Source organism: Heloderma suspectum, chromosome 9 (genome assembly GCF_057233095.1).
Source record: "Heloderma suspectum isolate Gila_16-S chromosome 9, 16-S_ref, whole genome shotgun sequence".
NCBI lineage: Eukaryota > Metazoa > Chordata > Lepidosauria > Squamata > Helodermatidae > Heloderma > Heloderma suspectum.
The window spans coordinates 42,718,296-42,736,570 of record NC_139466.1 but is presented as its reverse complement, the minus strand read 5'-3'; the positions used below and the strand labels follow the sequence as shown (position 1 = coordinate 42,736,570).

The 18,275-nt window shown below is 46.0% G+C and overlaps 1 protein-coding gene across 9 annotated transcripts in view; it reads right to left on the bottom strand.

The window, feature by feature from the left end:
- Positions 1 to 1,053: 1,053 nt before the first annotated feature.
- Positions 1,054 to 18,275, bottom strand: part of VSIG4 (V-set and immunoglobulin domain containing 4) — a 33,780-nt gene continuing 16,558 nt past the window's right edge. For 6 of the 9 annotated variants that reach the window (XM_084814244.1, XM_084814246.1, XM_084814247.1 and 3 more), the window contains 3 exons: positions 7,354 to 7,467; positions 4,401 to 4,422; positions 1,054 to 2,882 (listed from right to left, as the gene is read on the bottom strand). In XM_084814244.1, the coding sequence (XP_084670370.1) occupies positions 2,666 to 2,882; positions 4,401 to 4,422; positions 7,354 to 7,467 (353 nt within the window). In that variant the 3' untranslated portion in view covers positions 1,054 to 2,665. The remainder of the gene's footprint in view (positions 2,883 to 4,400; positions 4,423 to 7,353; positions 7,468 to 18,275) is intronic. The other 3 variants (XM_084814249.1, XM_084814252.1, XM_084814251.1) reach the window with 1 other exon arrangement.

Below are 18,275 nucleotides of genomic sequence, written 5' to 3'. Positions count from 1 at the left end.
CCTGCCCCCTTCAGCATTCCCTGCTCCCTCTGAGCTGAGCTGCATGCAGCCCTCCCCTTAGCTGGGGGGAGAATAATTTTTCCAGCAATGATACATTGTTCCCTCTGGTAATGCAAAGTATTTTGGGGCGGCTTGGTCTGGACTGGGCAATTATGACTCGTTTGCTTTACAAAAGACCTGCTCCTGGTGGGGATGAAACTGCTAGGACCGGTCTGTTGATTCTGGTTGTCGGAAGGAGCGGCTCCCCCACATTTTTGTAGGAGCCGCTTTTGGCCCAGGCAGGGCTCCACGTCGGCGTACATCGCACCATTCTAAGCGGCTTCGCATATCTTACTTCCGGGTGGGTGTGGGTGTGTTGGAGTGAATGACGGTTTTGGCCTCTCCTCGACTGCGGGGCTGTGGGGAGTGCTGTGATGAGCGCCTGCATTTCCAAAGGGCCACCCCACTGCTTGTTGCCCACCCCTGCACCAATGCCAGGCTGAGGAGAAAGAGGCGGTGGTGCTCAGCTTCCACGTCCTTTTCCTGGCCCCACCCAAGCTGCAGATTCTTCTTGCTGCAACTCCTTCACACAGCTGGAGGAGCGTCTTTGCCAGGGACCACCCCTCCTCTTGCTTCTCCACCGAGAGCCCTGCTGTGGCAGAAGCAACAGGGGTGAGGAGGCTCCAGTCTTACCTGGACTGTGGCAGGAGAGGCAAGGGGGCAAAAGAGGCCGGAGCAGGCAAACACGCTGCACTGGGAGACAAGGGCAGTGGCGGCAGCGGCAGCAACTTTGACAATAGCAACCCAGATTCAATGGGATGGGGAGGGAAGCCAGGCTCTGCTTTTGTGGAAGAGTGAAAACGGGCAGTATCCATAGTGTAATGGATAGTGAACTGGGGTCCATTGCTAGATTACAGCAGTCAGGAAACTAGTAGTGAGCACTGAGGAAAACACAACGCTGGGCACTAAGAAGCATTTACTCCTGGTTGGAACCACCTCGTGAAGCTGAACAAAGGCCTTTATAGGTGTTTCTCCTTCATACGTCGTCATGGGAACCAAAGAAACAGCGCCAAAGATCTCCTCCAGACTTTATTGAAGCAAGTAAGAATCCTTACAGTGGCAGTGAGATAGGTTAGGTTTCAAGCCATGTGTTGTTCTCTTACACAGTGATGTCAACCAGGCTGCAAAGTTTATTAAGCACGTAAAACATTGGTTGGTTCTACCAGACAGGAGAAGAGGAAACCTATGGTGTCAGAAATGGGCATAAGAACATGGATTACGAAATATCATTCAGGCGGGCTTGACTGGCATCTTTTTGCTGATAAGGAGGCAGTACTGAAATACTTTTACCTTGCTCATTTAAATTTCAGTTCACCATACAAACATTAAAAAACAAACAAACCAGCAGCCGCAGCCCAGGAGCCAACAGAGGCCCGGCCAGTCTGATTACCTTCCACGTTAGGGATGGTAATACTGAGGAAGAGAGTCTGAGTGATATGAAGATCAAAGGTGGTCATTGCTGAGGTTACGTAATCCAACTTCCCCTTTGGCTCCCCTCCCCAGTTCGGACAAGGAATCTCTCGCAGTTCTTTGCACACTTCTCCCACATGGTGGCACACTTCCTCTTTAGAACAACAATAACCTCTGGAAAGGGGGCTGGCCTCTCTCTGGTCACCATTCCATCCATGCCCACACCGTGAATTAATAATGGAATTAGAATTCAGTTTCTAGTCCTTAAGATTGTGATGGTAGGCTTGAAGGTGCGTGGGCAGTGTCTGATGAGACCTCAGAAGCTAATGGCGAAATACTGAGAAGGGGCCAAAGCCAAATGCCCCATGTAATGCTGTCCCTCTCCATGTCAAGTAGAAGCAAAGTAAATTATTTGTTAAACCCCAATATATGAACATTTCCTTCCCTTAAATAGGTTGCAGCTTTCAGATTTTCTAGGCCCAGAATCTTGGTTAATGGAACGAAATTTTGGGTTGATCTCATTCTGAGTGTACAACTGAATGCTCTAAATCCTGATGCTGCACATGCCTGTCTTGTCTTCCTCACAGTCTTCTGAGGCCCCAATCCAACTGCTGGAATACAGCAATTGTAGCTTCAGATGCCTGGCAGATATTGATGAGAGCACTTGTGAGCTATTCAGCAGGGAAGGGAGAGTACAGGAGACTCAATCCAGCTGATGGACAAAACTGGAAGTGGCCCTGCAGCCAGGACTGGGCTGGCACCATGCGTGTGCAGCTGCAGCTGGGTGGGCTGGGCTGGGCTGGGGAATGGAGCACGGAGCACTACTTTGTACACAGAATTGACGATCCAACCTGGATATGTGCATAGAAACCTTTCCCCGTGCATATACGCTCCCTAGGTGGATCTGAGCCAAATCTGCCGCTCCCCAGGCCTCCAGCAGAGATTTCCCCCTCCACCTGCGACTGGATGCTTTTAACTGGAGATGCTGCCAGGGGCTGGATGTGGGGCTGGACGTGGGGCATGTGTATGCGAAGCAGCAGCAGCTCAGCCACTGAGCTGGGCCCCTCCCCAGGGCGAGGGCAAAGCAGTCCTCCAGTTCAAATAAAGCAAGTGTACACATGTCCATGCACAAAGAGCAGAGAAACAGTCCTCTTGATAAATGTCTTACAAGTTCAGCCACTGCAGGTCCATCTTGCCCAGCTCATGGAGGGCAAACTCAGCTTCCTATTTCATACTCAGACTCCATCTTGTTCGAGAGGAACTCATATTCGTTGTCTGTGTTTAAGTCCATTGCCACGTATACACTGCCCTTTGATGGGTCCGCGGTGTAGTCGTTGTCAACAACCCGGCTGGGTTCCTCATATTCAAATCCACACACACCGACTCCCGGGCTGGCTTGGATGGTTTCTCCAGGTGTCATGCCATAATTATTGCTGAAACAGAACGCAGCACGTTGGAATCGGGTTGGGGAAATGGTGGCTTACTTTTATCCAGAAAGTTATAGGCACAAGAAAAGAAAGCTTAGCAAAACACCATTTGTAAAGTTGAAATGAAAGATGGGTTTGCGCTTCCTACTTCTGCAATTAGCTTGTGCACTTTGCACTACCTCACATGTCCTTGTCTCAATTATCTACATACTTCCAGTGCACATGACCTATTTTGAGATCTGCAGTTCTGCTTTTAAGAAAAGGCACAAAGGGTAACATGGTGCTATTAGTTTGGTACAGCAAAAGCAACCGGATCATACATGCCCTCTGCTCCTCCCCGCCCCCCAGAGTGCATCTCATCTGCAGGCCACATTCCATCCCACCTTCCCTGTAAAAGGGGGTCAGACAGGCTGGAGAGAGACAGAGGAGGGTTCCCCCCACCCCAGTACTGAAGGAACTTTGAAAGAGGGATTCCTGCTTGTGGTGTGGGAATCCGTCTCTCTTTCGGCTCAGGATGAACAGTGCTTGATGGTTATGGTATGGTTTCAAAACCTTGCTTGATGCCAGGGACAGCAAGTCAAAAGAAGTATGTAGCTGTGCCATGGGAAGGGATGCTTCTCCCAAGTCACATTCAAGTCACTCATAGCATGCCACAACCCTCTCCATATTTACTCAGTAGTAACTCTCTGAATTCAATGGGGCTTCTTCACAAGTGTGTTTAGGTTTACAACCCTAAAGACCTTTTGCCTCCAGCTATTATGTTCATGTAGTGTCCCCCAATTAATTTTCAGTGAACCTTAGCTCAAAAGCAGCATTATACCAGAGCACCAACTAGCATATTTTCACACAGGCACTTTGGTGAAAAGATACCTTTTACCCAAATAGTGAAATAATATTAATCTCAAGGCAAAAGAGAGTGAAACAATGTCCTTGGTTTTTAGATCGCATTGAGTAGCGGGGAAAGTCTTGGTGCCAATCCAGTGATTCTCACGCTGAGGACCAAACTGATTAACAATCATGTTCGTGTTTTAAAAAATCAAATGCCAGGTCGGGGAGGTTATCAAGATTGTAGCACACAAGGAGGGGAGGTTCAAGCATTCCCTCCCCAGCTGCAATCTCCATAAAATTACTTCCCTCCAAGGTGACTCACAATTAAAACTTTAAACATAAAAGTTAAAATGTTTTTTAAGCTTTATGCAGGGGCAGGGAATGACTGATTGTGTCCTTCTCTATTTCAAATGATTTTAAAGAAAGGGTATGTGGATTTTGACTGAGATATTTGAGTCCATACTGTAGAGTACAAATTTTGCAACGTCTTTTGCCAAAGCTAAAGGTCCCCTGGTGACCTTTAGTGCTTCATGAGATCTACTTCTCATCCATCCTCCCTCTGCCACAAGAACTGTGAACTGTGGCATCTATATTTCAGGCTCTTTTCACTCAGTCAGCCATTCACATTCATCTCCCCAAGGTATTTCTGGTCAAAACATTTCAATATCACATCCCCAGCATCAGGTGATCACTTACTATGCGACTTCATAGGTATTAACTGAAAAAGAAACAGCAGAGCTTTATGTGAAAGTGCTTTACCCAGGAAAGCAAATGCATTTTAAAACAGTCAACAGCATTCCTTGAAGATGTAAAAAGAACAACTGGACAATGGAAATCAAGGATGGGTGACCAAGCCATTGTCATCACAGCTAATGCCCTGATCTGAACATGCACAAAGCATACTGGTGCTGCATCATGGCATATTTGGTAGTACTGCATTGTCGCAACTCTTGGGGCTAATCTACACTAGGGTTTTTTATTGCTACTACAATGTCTGGCTCATTTGCACAGCACATGATGCACCCCTCAACCCATTGCCCAGCTGCTATTTTTTCTTCAATATTCCATTTTTTTCAGACCACTTTTATGTTGTTGTTGTTTTGTGATTGCAGTTTTCCATATGCTACTGAGTTATGTGTGTTCCAGCCTTACCAATGGGAGTGGCTTCAAAGCAGTGGAACCTGTGGTGCAACATTACCCCACCTGTACCTTTGACCGAAGGTGGGGGAAAGGGATTTGCAAGCAGGAAATCTACAACTGTCCTCCATTTCCTCTCCTTCCATGATGGGGATGGTTGGTCAACCATTACCAGGAGGTTAATTTTTGATGCGCACCTGCAGAGCTGCACAGCTGTGAATAACCACACAATCTTTTTATTTGAAAACTTGCATTCTTGCACGTTTTTATTTGAAAACTTGCAGTAAATACAGGCAAATACAGCTGTGCCTGTATTTACTGGACTTTTTTTTAAAAAGGAAACTGAAATGGCAGTATGACCTCCCACTTCTCCTGTGATTGCAGCACTGGATTTGGCAGTGAAAGTTTTTTTTTATAAGCAAGATGCTAGCACTACCTACATTCAACTGTATCCAGTCTGAATTGTTAGAGCTCTTTGAATACTGATTTCTTCGCACCCAGCCAGCCAGCCAATTTTGTATCTCCTCCTCCTATCGCTTTCTTGCTGTCACTTTTTTCTTCCTTTATGTTTTCCAGGGTTAGGTCATGGAAGTGGGGTGGGGTGGGGTAGGTTATCCAGGGAGGATGGGGTATTGCTGTAGGTTTGTTATACTTTCTAATATTAACCAAAAATTGTCAATAAACTTTGAATAAAAGGAGTTGAAGGTAGTCTAATAGGTGGTATAATGGTGAACGTATGCGTTTATTTTGTCCCTGATCAAATGGGTTTTTTAAAAAACACCAAAATAACCGCAAGAGCCAGCAGAGGGAGCAGTGGACACACCATGACTGTCCACCCTTCGCTCTCAAAAAGAAAAACCGGTTTGTCCCCCACTTTGGAAATGGTGCATTGCAGCGGTCCTTCTCGGGCAAAGGTTTATTTATTTATTTATTTATTTATTGCATTTATACCCCGCCTTTCTCCCTCTCGCAAGGAACTCAAGGCGGCTTACATTATCCTCCTCCTCACCGTTGTATCCTCACAACAACAACCCTGTGAGGTAGGTTGGGCTGAGAGTCTGTGATTGGCCCAAAGTCACCCAGTGAGCTTCCATGGCCAAGTGGGGACTAGAACCCAGATCTCCCGGCTCCCAGTCCGTCACTCTCACCACTACACTACACTGGCTCTATATGATGGGTGTGCGTGTGCACACAACCTGCCGCTAGAACGTCACAGTGAGTCCTCTGAGCGTATTTCTCTCCATTCTTGTGAATGGGCTATGCTGATGCAACACAGAGCTCACTTGTGTCTTCCACACAACCAACAGTGGTGAAAGTGGGCGGAAACTGACAGGCATGGAGTACGGTCAAAAATATGATGGATTTCCAGGAAAAGCAACCATCCCTGAGCTTAGAGTTGCAGCATAACATTCTGGCAGTCTGGGATGGGGAAGGCAATTCAATGTCACCACTGGCAATCCTGCATGGTCATGTTACCTAAAATAGGTTCTCCTGTACTTGTGAGTGAGGGAACACTCTTGTGGGAGATACAGGCTGAGGTCTTAGCCATTGCACAGTATCAGGTTAGCCCCTCGCAGGGCCAAATTAGACCTGATGTGAATGGTCCGAATGCAACAAATGTGCATGTTTTTTGTTAGGTAAATAGCAGCTGAGGAGAAACCTGAGCAGCCTTGTGGGTGGGGAGAGGGAGTTGATCTCTCCCTACCACTGTCCTGATAAAAATCACCTCTCCAGAGCTGCTATTTGCATTTCAGGAAAGCTCCCATCGGCGCCTGCAGAGGCTTCCCTTGAAATACAAATAGCAGCTTCAGAGAGATTATTTTTGTTGGATACCTGGCAGGGACCCCTGCAGCTGCAGGCTCCCCCTCTCCTGATATTTACATAACAAAAAACTGCACTTAACATGCCTTTGCGCAGTTAGCATCATCCGTAGTTTGGCCTTCAGTCTGTGGGATGTTGATGTGTAGATAGACTCGATGGCTCTTTGAATCCTTCCAACTCTATTACTGCATTAAAGACTGCATATGATTCTGGGTAAATTCACACCTGACTGCTCTCCATTCTTCCAAATCTAAATCCAATACAGAGCCGAAATGGGTGTTACAGTTTGTTGTGTCCAGCACGTGACTTTTGCTTGCAAGGCATGGTTGTAGGAGAAAGTCATCCCAGTTGCATGGTTACAAGCTGAACCCCGCCCCCCACAAACATGCTTGAAACCTTCCACAAAAATTAAATTTCAGGAGTAAGAAAAGAATGTAGCTCTTAGCTTCCAAATTTCCTCATTTGCATTCAGAGCTTGAGATTTTAATTTCAACATCTGAATTCCAAAGTGTGCTCAGCACTGCCAGCTGTCTAGTGATCCCATATACAAGGTTCCTGAATGCCCCCCTGCCCCCCACCCCATATGGGTCCTGAGAATCAGTGCAGTGAAGCACCTCCCAGATCCCCAGAAGTCATTCCATTCTGTCCACTCAGATAAGCCCTTCTCTGTTCTGAGCAACACACAACTCACCAGTCTTTGTTCTTCTTCGGCAAAAGACAACTGATCCAACAACCACCACCAGAACAGCGCAGAGCACAGCAATCAGGATTATCATGTAGAGTGGCAGAGAGGCTCTCCGAGAACCTAGAACAACACAGCAAAGATTGCCGTTTCCAGAAAGATGGCCATTTTAATTGTGTTTGTTTCCAGAGAAATAGGCCATCAGAGGACTCCATTCAAATTCCTGTTCAGTACATGTCACACTCAACTTCAGGGCCCATCTGTAAAATGGGTCTGTTTCATAGCCTACCATGCAGAAATGTTGCAAGGAAGAATAAAATAACGACAGCCAACAACGTCCTGCATATCTTACGGAGGGCCTCCCCCTGCACGTGAGCCCAACACCTGTCCTGCCGACTAGGATCAGCTCCTGTTCAAAAGCATCTGATGGTGTTCCATTTGCAGAGGGAGACTGGGAGGGTCTGGGTTTTCTGTGGCGGCCCCAATTCTGCAAAACCAGCTACCCTGTGGAAAACATGCAGGACTCCACGGTTTAGATGGGCTTGGGGACCGGATGGTGATGTTTTACATTATTTTTACTTTTTAGCTTGGCTTAAAAAAAATCTCGATGACTCATTGGGTTACATTTTTAATCTGTTTTATAACTGCCACAAATTAAATCTGCATCTCAGTGCAGCACTCTGCACACTCAGGCTGTGACCCTAAGCAGCCATCCACCAGATTTGCTTCTGCATAAACAGACATAGAAGCGGGGTGTCAAATATGCTATGGAAGTGATGAACGCTAACATGGCTATGTACGGCAGCAACCTGAGGGGCTGGAGCCTGTTCTAGGCCGGGCTGTTGCATTCAAAGGCAGCAAGCGGAGCAAACGCCCCTGCAAGAAGGGGCAGAGTTTGTTTTGGCTCCTGCAGAGGGTCTCGGAGGCAGAGGCTGCAGGATCCATCCCTCTCCATCAGCCAAAGGTACAAAACAGCCTCCACAGGCAACGCCAGAGCCCCACCGCCCACTGCGAAGGCAGGAGATGGCCCAGAGGCCCCTGGGTCTTCCCAAATAGCCCCAGCCGGGTGGACATGGGCTCCCAGCCAAGTGGCCCGTTGCCCAGCAGCCCCACAAGCAGTTCCCTTGTGGCTAAAGAATGGTGGATGAGGGATGGGTTGATCACGAAGCCGTTGCCTCCAAAGAAAACGGTCATCCACCTGTATCGGCTCACCTCTCCCTGTCGTCTTGGGGGAAGGTGCCATGCAGACCTTATGAGCGAACAAGGCCAGCAGGCTGCTTTCCCCCCGCCACGGGCAGCTCCGTTCCAGAAGTGGAGGATCCACATCAAGCTCAGGCAAGGGTGCAGCTAGGGCTGGACTGCAGGGCTGAGGTACAGTGGCCCCACAGCCGGGGGGGGGGGCAGATAGCTACCCAGAGAGCAGCGGTGGCAAACACGCCCTGCACCAGCCCCTGGGAGAGGCATGAGGGACCCCACCAGGCCTGACATGGCAGCATCCTTCCTTCTTAGGGCTCCATCACATGGGCGGAGAATTCCACATCAATGCTGGTTCTTTCCCCGTCCGGTATCATTGCAGGACTGGGTTGTTCTCTTTAGATGGTGTCCCATCGCGTTGTTTTTCGCTTCTTTCCTTCTCATGGGGGTGGTGATGCATCGCCACCTCTCCGCAAAGAAGCATTGCACGCGCTCGAGGCATAGCGACAGCTCCTCTCTGGTTCCTGCCCCTTTCCCTCCCCTGACACGTTACTGGTGGGTGGGGACTGACACGCAGACAGTCCCCCCCTGATCCCCCCCGCCTCCCCGTTCAGTGTTTTTGACCGTCTCTGCCAGTTACTCAGCTGTTTACTCACTGGGAATGCGCAGCAGGGGGGGCGTCCCGGCAGGGCGGAAGGCCAGCCCGCTGCTCTGCTGACCTGCTGCTCTGCTGACCTGCCGCCTTGTTCAGAATCCCGCAGGCCAGAAATGGCAAGGACCCAAAGTGGTGCAGGCACAGGAAAGCCGCACGCCCCACAGCCCATTGTCACTGCTTTCCCCGCAGCCCCAACAAACCAAAACAACCACCCACAGGCACCAACACACAGCAGTTCATTTGCACTAGGGGAGAAATATACTGGGAGGGCATATCTGGAAAAATACAACATTTTTTCAATTTGGGGAAAACACAGGATAGGTGGGTGGAAATGGTGGGATAATGACTGGATGATGATGATATCATGTAATGGACCCGCACAATTCAGTGAGTGGCCAATGATGAATGTGCGATAAACTGGAGGTGTGGAGACACCCTTGTTCTAAAGAACATGTCAGAGCCAGGAAGCAGCTGACTGGGCATCTCCATGGTCACCGATGCTCATTTTATTATTTCCCCTTTGAAAATATCTTATCCTCATCTACAACAAAATGATGCTTATTCCCAAGTTGTTGTGTTCATAGAATCATAGAATAGTAGGGTTGGAAGGGGCCTACAAGACCATTGAGTCCAACCCCCTGGGCATGAGAAACAAATGCAGTTTTTTCCTTTCATGGTGGTGCCACGGACTGAGTTTAAAATGCAAAATGCGCATGAGCAGACCGCAGGGCACTTCTTCTTCTTCTTCTTCTTCATCTTCATCAGGGTTGGCCATTCATTTTGTTGTTTCTTTGCTCTAACATATCAGAAGCATGGAACGGCGGGTTGGTGAGAAGAGAAATGTGTGTTGCGTGCTTCACAACGGAAGTGGTACATATGGCTATGATAAAGGCATCCCAGTAAGACCATTAAGTCCAGGGCCTAAAATAACCTGCTACACCACTGGGCTCAGGCCTGGTCCACCCATGGAGAAGAATGCGGCGGGAGAGCAGACGGCACCACTTCAGGCTGCAGGTGTGGGGCCAGGGAACCCCATTTTTAATGCTTTCCCATGTTAAGACCTCCCACAAATAGAAAAGCAGCATGGCAAGCAAAGGGCCGGAGTGGACCGTAAACTTTTGCCTTCTCACACCCTAGGATGCTGTTTCTGGTTTTATGTGGGAAGCATCCAGAAGTGGGGGCTCTGTCCTGCATCTGAAGCAGTACAGCCCATTCTAGCACCTTCTACCTCCTCCATTCTATCACACACGTGTAGGCCCAGCCTTCTTAAACAGCTTCATTTTCTATTTTTCTTTTCAACTTCCCATTCTGTTACATTTACCTTGCCATCCTAAAGTATTCCCATTACCCTCAGTTGCTGGTGAAGTTGCAACTGGAGCGAAAAGACAACCCAGGCATCCTGCATCAGCAGAAAGGAAACTGGGGGTGCTTCCAGACAAGGCCTTTATCCCGCAATCCCCCTGCCTATTCAAAGATTTTTACAGGGGGGCTGACAACATTGTCTCCCACTCATAACCCTCTGTGTTTTCTCATGGCTTCTTCCATCTTCTTCCTTACTGGAGAGGATCAAATGACAGAATAGAGCACCCTAGTTTTTGCTCATGAAGGACCTGCAGGACTATAAAATCTACACCGGGGTGCACAAACATTTTGGCCCTGAGGGCCACTTGTGATGCAGCTTGAGAGTTGAGGGTGGCACCCCCCGCCCCCCGCGATCCTGATGGAGACCGCTCTTTTCTTGCTGCTAGTATCACTGGGGGAGAGAGTGGACAGCCTTCTCCTCACCCCCCCCCCCCCGTGATCCTGATATAGAAAAGGTTTTCTACTTCCTCCCCCCGAGTTCCTCATACACATTACTCTTTCCTGGCTGGTACATCTGGAAATTGCACCAGATGCAATGGTACAATTTCCTGCTGATTGTACCATTGCATCTCATCAGCTGGAAATCAACAGAGGGAAGGATTCAGTGTCCTGTGTGTGTGTGTGTGTGTGTGTGTGTGTGAGTGAGAGAGAGAGAGAGAGAGAGAGAGAGAGAGAGAGGGGAGGGGGGCATCCAAGGGGGTGCAGTTAAGGCCTTGGGGGCTGCAGTTTGTGCATCCTGATCTAAACATTACTATCTTCACTTGTCTCACTAGCAATAAGGTCTAATATGGGGAGTAAAGGAATTCAGGAAGGAGAACAACTGGTTAAAATCAGTTTATACACTGATGACATTGCTTTATATTTCAGAGAGATCTTTTCCTGAAGTTATTCCCTTATTAAAGGAATTTGGTATGGTTTCAGGATAAAAGGTTAATTGATTAAAGTCAGAATGGATGGGTTTTAATATAGAAAAGATTAAAAATCAAATATCAAAGGAATACTTGGTGCTTTGGAGGGAGTCACATGTCAGATGCTTAGGAATCAGAATTACAATCATACAGTGGGGGACTTAGTAAAAGTGAATCATGAATGTTTATTTAATGAAGTGAAAAGTAATTGAAGGAGGTGGTCAGATTTAAGAACTTCATGGCTAAGAAAAAATTCAATTTTGAAAATGAATGCCCTCCCAAGGTTATTCTTTTTGTTCCTAAATAGTCTTTGTTGTTTTCTTTGACAATGTTAAATACCTGGCAGAAGTTATTCCTGGATATCTTGTAGTCAGGAGAAAAACCACGCATAGCAGCTAATGTGCTTTATAGAACAATCAGACAAGGTGGATTGGCATCCCTTCATATTAAAAATTATTATCGTGCAGCCACACAGGAAATAAATGTCCTATTAAAAATATAATTTGGTATTGTGAAAAAGAGGATAGAGAAAGATTATGGTTTAATCCAATTATAGACAGCCTATATATAATATGGTCAGGTATTAAAAGGAAATTATCTCCTGGCTTATCACCAATGACTGCAATATTTTATAACAAAGAGATATAGGAGAGATCATTTATGGGTCACACTCAGGCATGGGAAGAAGCAGGAATAATGAAGACCTACAATGAATATGTTGATGGGGGGATACAAAGTACCTTATTTTAAATATTTCCAAGTCAGGCATGTTGTTACCTCATTAATAAACAAATATGGACTTCTAAGAAATTATTCTGAATTTGAGAAATTAATACCAGCTAAGGGTTTTATTAGCAAAGGGTTTTATTAGGGGAAGTTTATAAATTATTAATGGAACAAAATCTACAATATAACTTATATCAACAACAATGGGCAAGAGATTTAGGTCAAGAGATTTCAGTAGGGTCCTGGAAATGGATCTGGGAGAACATTCCCTCAGAAAGCCTGTTTAAATATAAAGACGAGTTTCTATAAACTGATCTTTAGATGGGACTTAGCACCTAAAAGATTGAGTCCTACAGATGATTAGGAGTGAGCAGTGAAGTGGCCAAGTTTGCCAATGACACCAAATTATTTAGGGCAGTTAAAACAAAAAAGGATTGTGAAGAGCTCTAAAAGGACCTCTCCAAACTGGGAGAATGGGCACCTAAATGGTAAATGTGGTTCAATGCAAGCAAGTGTAAAGAGATGCACGTTGGGGCAAAAAATCCCAACTTCAAGTATAACCTGATGGGATCTGAGCTAGCAATGACCAACCAAGAAAGAGATCTTGGGGTTGTGGTGGACAGCTTGATGGAAATGTCAACCCAGTGTGCAGCCGTTGTAAAAAAGGCTAACTCCATGTCAGGCATAATTAGAAAAGGAATCGAGAATAAAACTGTTAATATCATACTGCCCTTGTACAAATCTATGGTGTGACCACACTTGGAATACTGTGTACATTTCTGGTCACCACACCTAAAAAAAGATATTGTAGAGCTGGAAAGGAGATCTTCAGCAAAGGAGATCGTTACCTTGTCGTGGTGCTGGAGCTTGAGCACCTCAATGATGTCATGAGCTAAACCATGAAGGGACACCCAAGACGGGAAGGTCATGGCAGAGAGGTCAGGCTAAATACGATCCCTGGGGAAGGAAACGGCAACCCACCCCAGTATTCTTGCCATGAAAACTAAATGGATCAGTACAACCAGAGATATGTCGGTATACCATCGGACGATGGGACTCCCAGGTCGGAAGATGGTCAAAATGCTACTGGGGAGGAACAGAGGATAAGTTCAACTAGCCCCAGATGTGATGACGCAGCTAGCTCAAAGCCGAAAGGACGGCTAGCAGCTGATGGTGCTGGTGGTGAACGACGAATCCGATGTTGTAAAGATCAACACACCATAGGAACCTGGAATGTAAGATCTATGAGCCAGGGCAAATTGGATGTAGTTGTTGGGGAGATGTCAAGATTAAATATAGACATTTTGGGTTTCAGTGAACTGAAATGGACTGGAATGGGCCACTTCACGTCAAATGACCACCAGATCTACTACTGTGGACAAGAGGACCACAGAAGAAATGGAGTAGCCTTCATAATTAATAAAAAAATTGGCTAAAGAAGTGCTTGGATACAATCCAAAAAATGACAGAATTATCTCAATTCGAATTCAGGGTAAGCCATTTAACATCACAGTGATCCAAATATACGCCCCAACCACAGATGCTGAAGAAGCAGAAGTAGATCAGTTCTATGAGGATCTGCAGCACCTACTGGATAGTACACCAAAAAAAGATGTTATTTTCATTGCAGAAGACTGGAATCCTAAGGTGGGTAGTCAAACGACACCTGGAATTACAGGCAAGCATGGTCTGGGAGAACAAAATGAAGCAGGACATAGGCTGATAGAATTTTGCCAAGACAACTCACTGTGCATAACCAACACTCTCTTCCAACAACCTAAGAGACGACTTTATACATGGACTTCACCAGACGGTCGACACCGAAATCAGATTGACTACATCTTTTGTAGCTAAAGGTGGCGGACATCTATGCAGTTGGTAAAAACAAGACCTGGAGCTGATTGTAGTTCAGATCACGAACTTCTTATTGCACAATTTAGAATCAGACTAAAGAGAATAGGGAAGACCCACAGATCAGTTAGATATGAGCTCACTAATATTCCTAATGAATATGCTGTGGAGGTGAAGAATAGATTTAAGGGACTAGATTTAGTAGATAGGGTCCCGGAAGAACTCTGGACAGAAGTTCGCAACATTGTTCAGGAGGCAGCAACAAAAAACGTCCCAAAGAAAAAGAAAACCAAGAAGGCAAGATGGCTGTCTGCTGAGACACTGGAAGCAGCCCAAGAAAGAGGGAAAGCAAAAGGCAACAGTGATAGGGGGAGATATGCCCAATTAAATGCAAAATTCCAGAGGTTAGCCAGAAGAGATAAGGAATTATTTTTAAACAAGCAATGCGTGGAAGAATATAATAGAATAGGAAGGACAAGAGACCTCTTCCAGAAAATTAGAAACATCGGAGGTAAATTCCAGGCAAAAATGGGTATGATCAAAAACAAAGATGGCAAGGCCCTAACAGAAGCAAAAGAGATCAAGAAAAGGTGGCAAGAATATATGGAAGATCTGTATAGGAAGGATAATAATATCGGGGATGGATTTGACGGTGTGGTCAGTGAGCTAGAGCCAGACATCCTGAAGAGTGAGGTTGAATGGGCCTTAAGAAGCATTGCTAATAACAAGGCAGCAGGAGATGACGGTATCCCAGCTGAACTGTTTAAAATCTTGCAAGATGATGCTGTCAAGGTGATGCATGCCATATGCCAGCAAATGTTGGAAATGGCCAACAGATTGGAAAAGATCAACTTATTCCCATACCAAAAAAGGGAAGCACCAAAGAATGTTCAAACTATTGAACAGTGGCACTTATTTCACATGCCAGTAAGGTAATGCTCAAGATCTTGCAAGGTAGACTCCAGCAATTCATGGAACGAGAATTGCCAGATGTACAAGCTGGGTTTAGAAAAGGCAGAGGAACCAGAGACCAAATTGCCAATATCCGCTGGATAATGGAGAAAGCCAAGGAGTTTCAGAAAAACATCTATTTCTGTTTTATTGACTATTCTAAAGCCTTTGACTGTGTGTATCATAACAAATTTTGGCAAGTTCTTGGTGGGATGGGGATACCAAGTCATCTTGTCTGCCTCCTGAGGAATCTGTATAATGACCAAGTAGCAACGGTAAGAACAGACCACGAACAACGGACTGGTTTAAGATTGGGAAAGGAGTATGGCAGGGCTGTATACTCTCACCCTACCTATTCAACCTGTATGCAGAACACATCATGCGACATGCTGGGCTTGATGAAGCCAAGGCTGGAGTTAAAATTGCTGGAAGAAACATTAACAATCTCAGATATGCAGATGGTACCACTTTGATGGCTGAAAGCGAGGAGGAGCTGAGGAACCTCATGACGAAGGTGAAAAAAGAAAGTGCGAAAGCTGGGTTGCAGTTAAACCTAAAAAAAACCAAGATTATGACAACCAGCTTGATTGATAACTGGCAAATAGAGGGAGAAAACATGGAGGCAGTGACAGACTTTGTCTTTCTAGGCGCAAAGATTACTAAGACTGCAGCCAGGAAATCAGAAGACGTTTACTTCTTGGGAGGAGAGCAATGACAAATCTTGATAAAATAGTGAAGAGCAGAGACATCACACTGACAACAAAGGTCCGCATAGTTCAAGCAATGGTATTCCCCGTAGTAACCTATGGCTGTGAGAGCTGGACCATAAGGAAGGCTGAGCGAAGGGAGATAGATGCTTTTGAACTGTGGTGCTGGAGGAAAATTCTGAGAGTGCCTTGGACTGCGAGAAGATCAAACCAGTCCATACTCCAGGAAAGAAAGCCAACTGCTCACTTGAGGGAAGGATCTTAAAGGCAAAACTGAAGTACTTTGGCCACATGATGAGTAGACAGGACACCCTGGAGAAGATGCTGATGCTAGGGAGAGTGGAAGGCAAAAGGAAGAGGGGCTGACCAAGGGCAAGATGGATGGCTGATATTCTGGAGGTGACGGACTCGACCTTGGGGGAGCTGGGGGTGGCGACGGCCGACAGGAAGCTCTGGTGTGGGCTGGTCCATGAAGTCACGAAGAGTCGGAAGCGACTGACCGAATAAACAACAACAACAAGAGCTGGAAAAGGTGCAGAAAAGAGCAACTAAAATGATCAAGGGGCTGGAGCATCTCCTCTATGAGGGAAGGCTACAACAGCTGGGATTGTTTAGTTTGGAAAAAAGGAGGATCAGGGGAGACGTGATAGAGGCCTACAAAATTATGCATGGTGTGGAGAATGTGGATAGGGAGACATTTTTCTCCCTCTCTCAAAATACTAGTACCCGGGGTCATCCTATGAAGCTGATTGGTGGGAGATTCAGGACAGACAAAAGCAAAGATTTCTTCACACAGCACATAATTAAACTATGGAATTCGCTACCGCAGGATGTTGTGATGGCCACCAATTTGGATGGCTATAAAAGGGGGTTAGACAAATTCCTGGAGGAAAGGCTATCAATGGCTACTAGTCCTGATGCGCTACCTCCAGTACCAGAGGCAGTGAGCCTATGTACACCAGTTGCTGGGGAACATGGGCAGGAGGGTGCTGTTGAGTTTATGTCCTGCTTGTGCGTTTCCTGGGGGCAGCTGTTTGGCCACTGTGTGAACAGAATGCTGGACTAGATGGACCCCTGGTCTGACCCAGCAGGGCTCTTCTTGTGTTCTTATGATATATGCTGGAGGTGCAGATGTGCAAGAGGAGACAGATCGCATATCTACTGCCATAGTCCAAATATTAAGATCTTTTGGGAAAGGATATTTGAAAACATCAATGAAATGAGGGGACATAATCTGATCTATGACCTGTTCATTGTTCTTTTTGGATACATGAAGAATGAGATACCTCACGAAGATCGGGGTGTGTGTGTCTTCACAACAATGGAATGAGAAGCGTGTTGGAGTACCACCCTAATTTTTGTGGAATCGGCTTTAGTCCGTCAGGGACACACGAAGCAAGGTAAGCTGAGAGTTCCATACCTTTAAAATTTGGTTTTCAGGGGTCACACAGGGCTTGAAAAGAACATACTTCCGGGTGAGGTGGGGGGAGTAGAACTGACTGTCATTGTAAATGAAACAAAAGTGGGACTAAATGAAGGTGAACTTTAGAAACAAAAACAGAATGAAAAACTAACATTTCCCAAATGCAACTCCTAGAGCTTTTCTACATGAGGCATTTCTTGTCCACTCATCATTCCAAACTCATGGTTGTTTACAGGTTATTTAGGTGATGTTGTGACCCCCCCTCCCAGTTTTGCTTCTGTTTTTAAATAGCTCAGTTAGTTTTTTTAGAGCTGGGAAAATGTGTAGAAAAGTCTAATATCACAAGACTGTTAATCCGCTCTATCTACTTTGAGTTTTGTCGCAATTACAAAAGTGGAAAAAGCATTTTCTTTTTGTTTCACAAATAATACCACCTTTCCCCTGCTCTAAAAAAACTTGCCGAAAGTGCTGTTTGAAAACAGAAGCAACATTGGAGGGTCACACCACCACCTAAAGAACCCATGAACAATCATGAGGAGGGAATACAAGTGCACAACAAATGCCTTGTGTAGAAAAGCTCATTATTTGTGAAAGTGAGAGAAAACACTTTTTCACTTACGTATTTGTGCTATTCCACTATACCACCACTCCACCTAGAGGTTATGTAGTGGAAAAGTAGGAAAGGATGCTCCTTCGTGTTGTGTTTGGATCTCAGTTCTGCAACCCGACTGAAAGTAGATACAGTGGATATCTTGTGTAGAAAAGCTCCTACAAATAGAACCCTCTCAAAGGCCACTCAGAAAGCTAATACATGTTACATGTGTGATTCAGGGTATACTAATTAGTACGAAAGACTAGACACTGGATGTTTTCACACGTAACACTCAAAGGTTGGGGAATCGCAACCAGCAAGGCAAGCTGTACAAGCGATGGATATTGTAGTGTGGGGCTTCCATTGCCACTTGAGGCCTGGATTTGCAGGGTGGGGGGAATACTTCCAGTAGCAGCCAGACACTGGCATCTATGCTTACAAAAAGGCACGCTTCATTTACTAGTACATTTATGTACTGTCCTCTGAAGCAAAGAGCCCAGTCCTGCAGAAGGGCCAGCCCAGAAGTAGCTAAGGTCCCTACCCAAAGCCAGCATGATCTCCT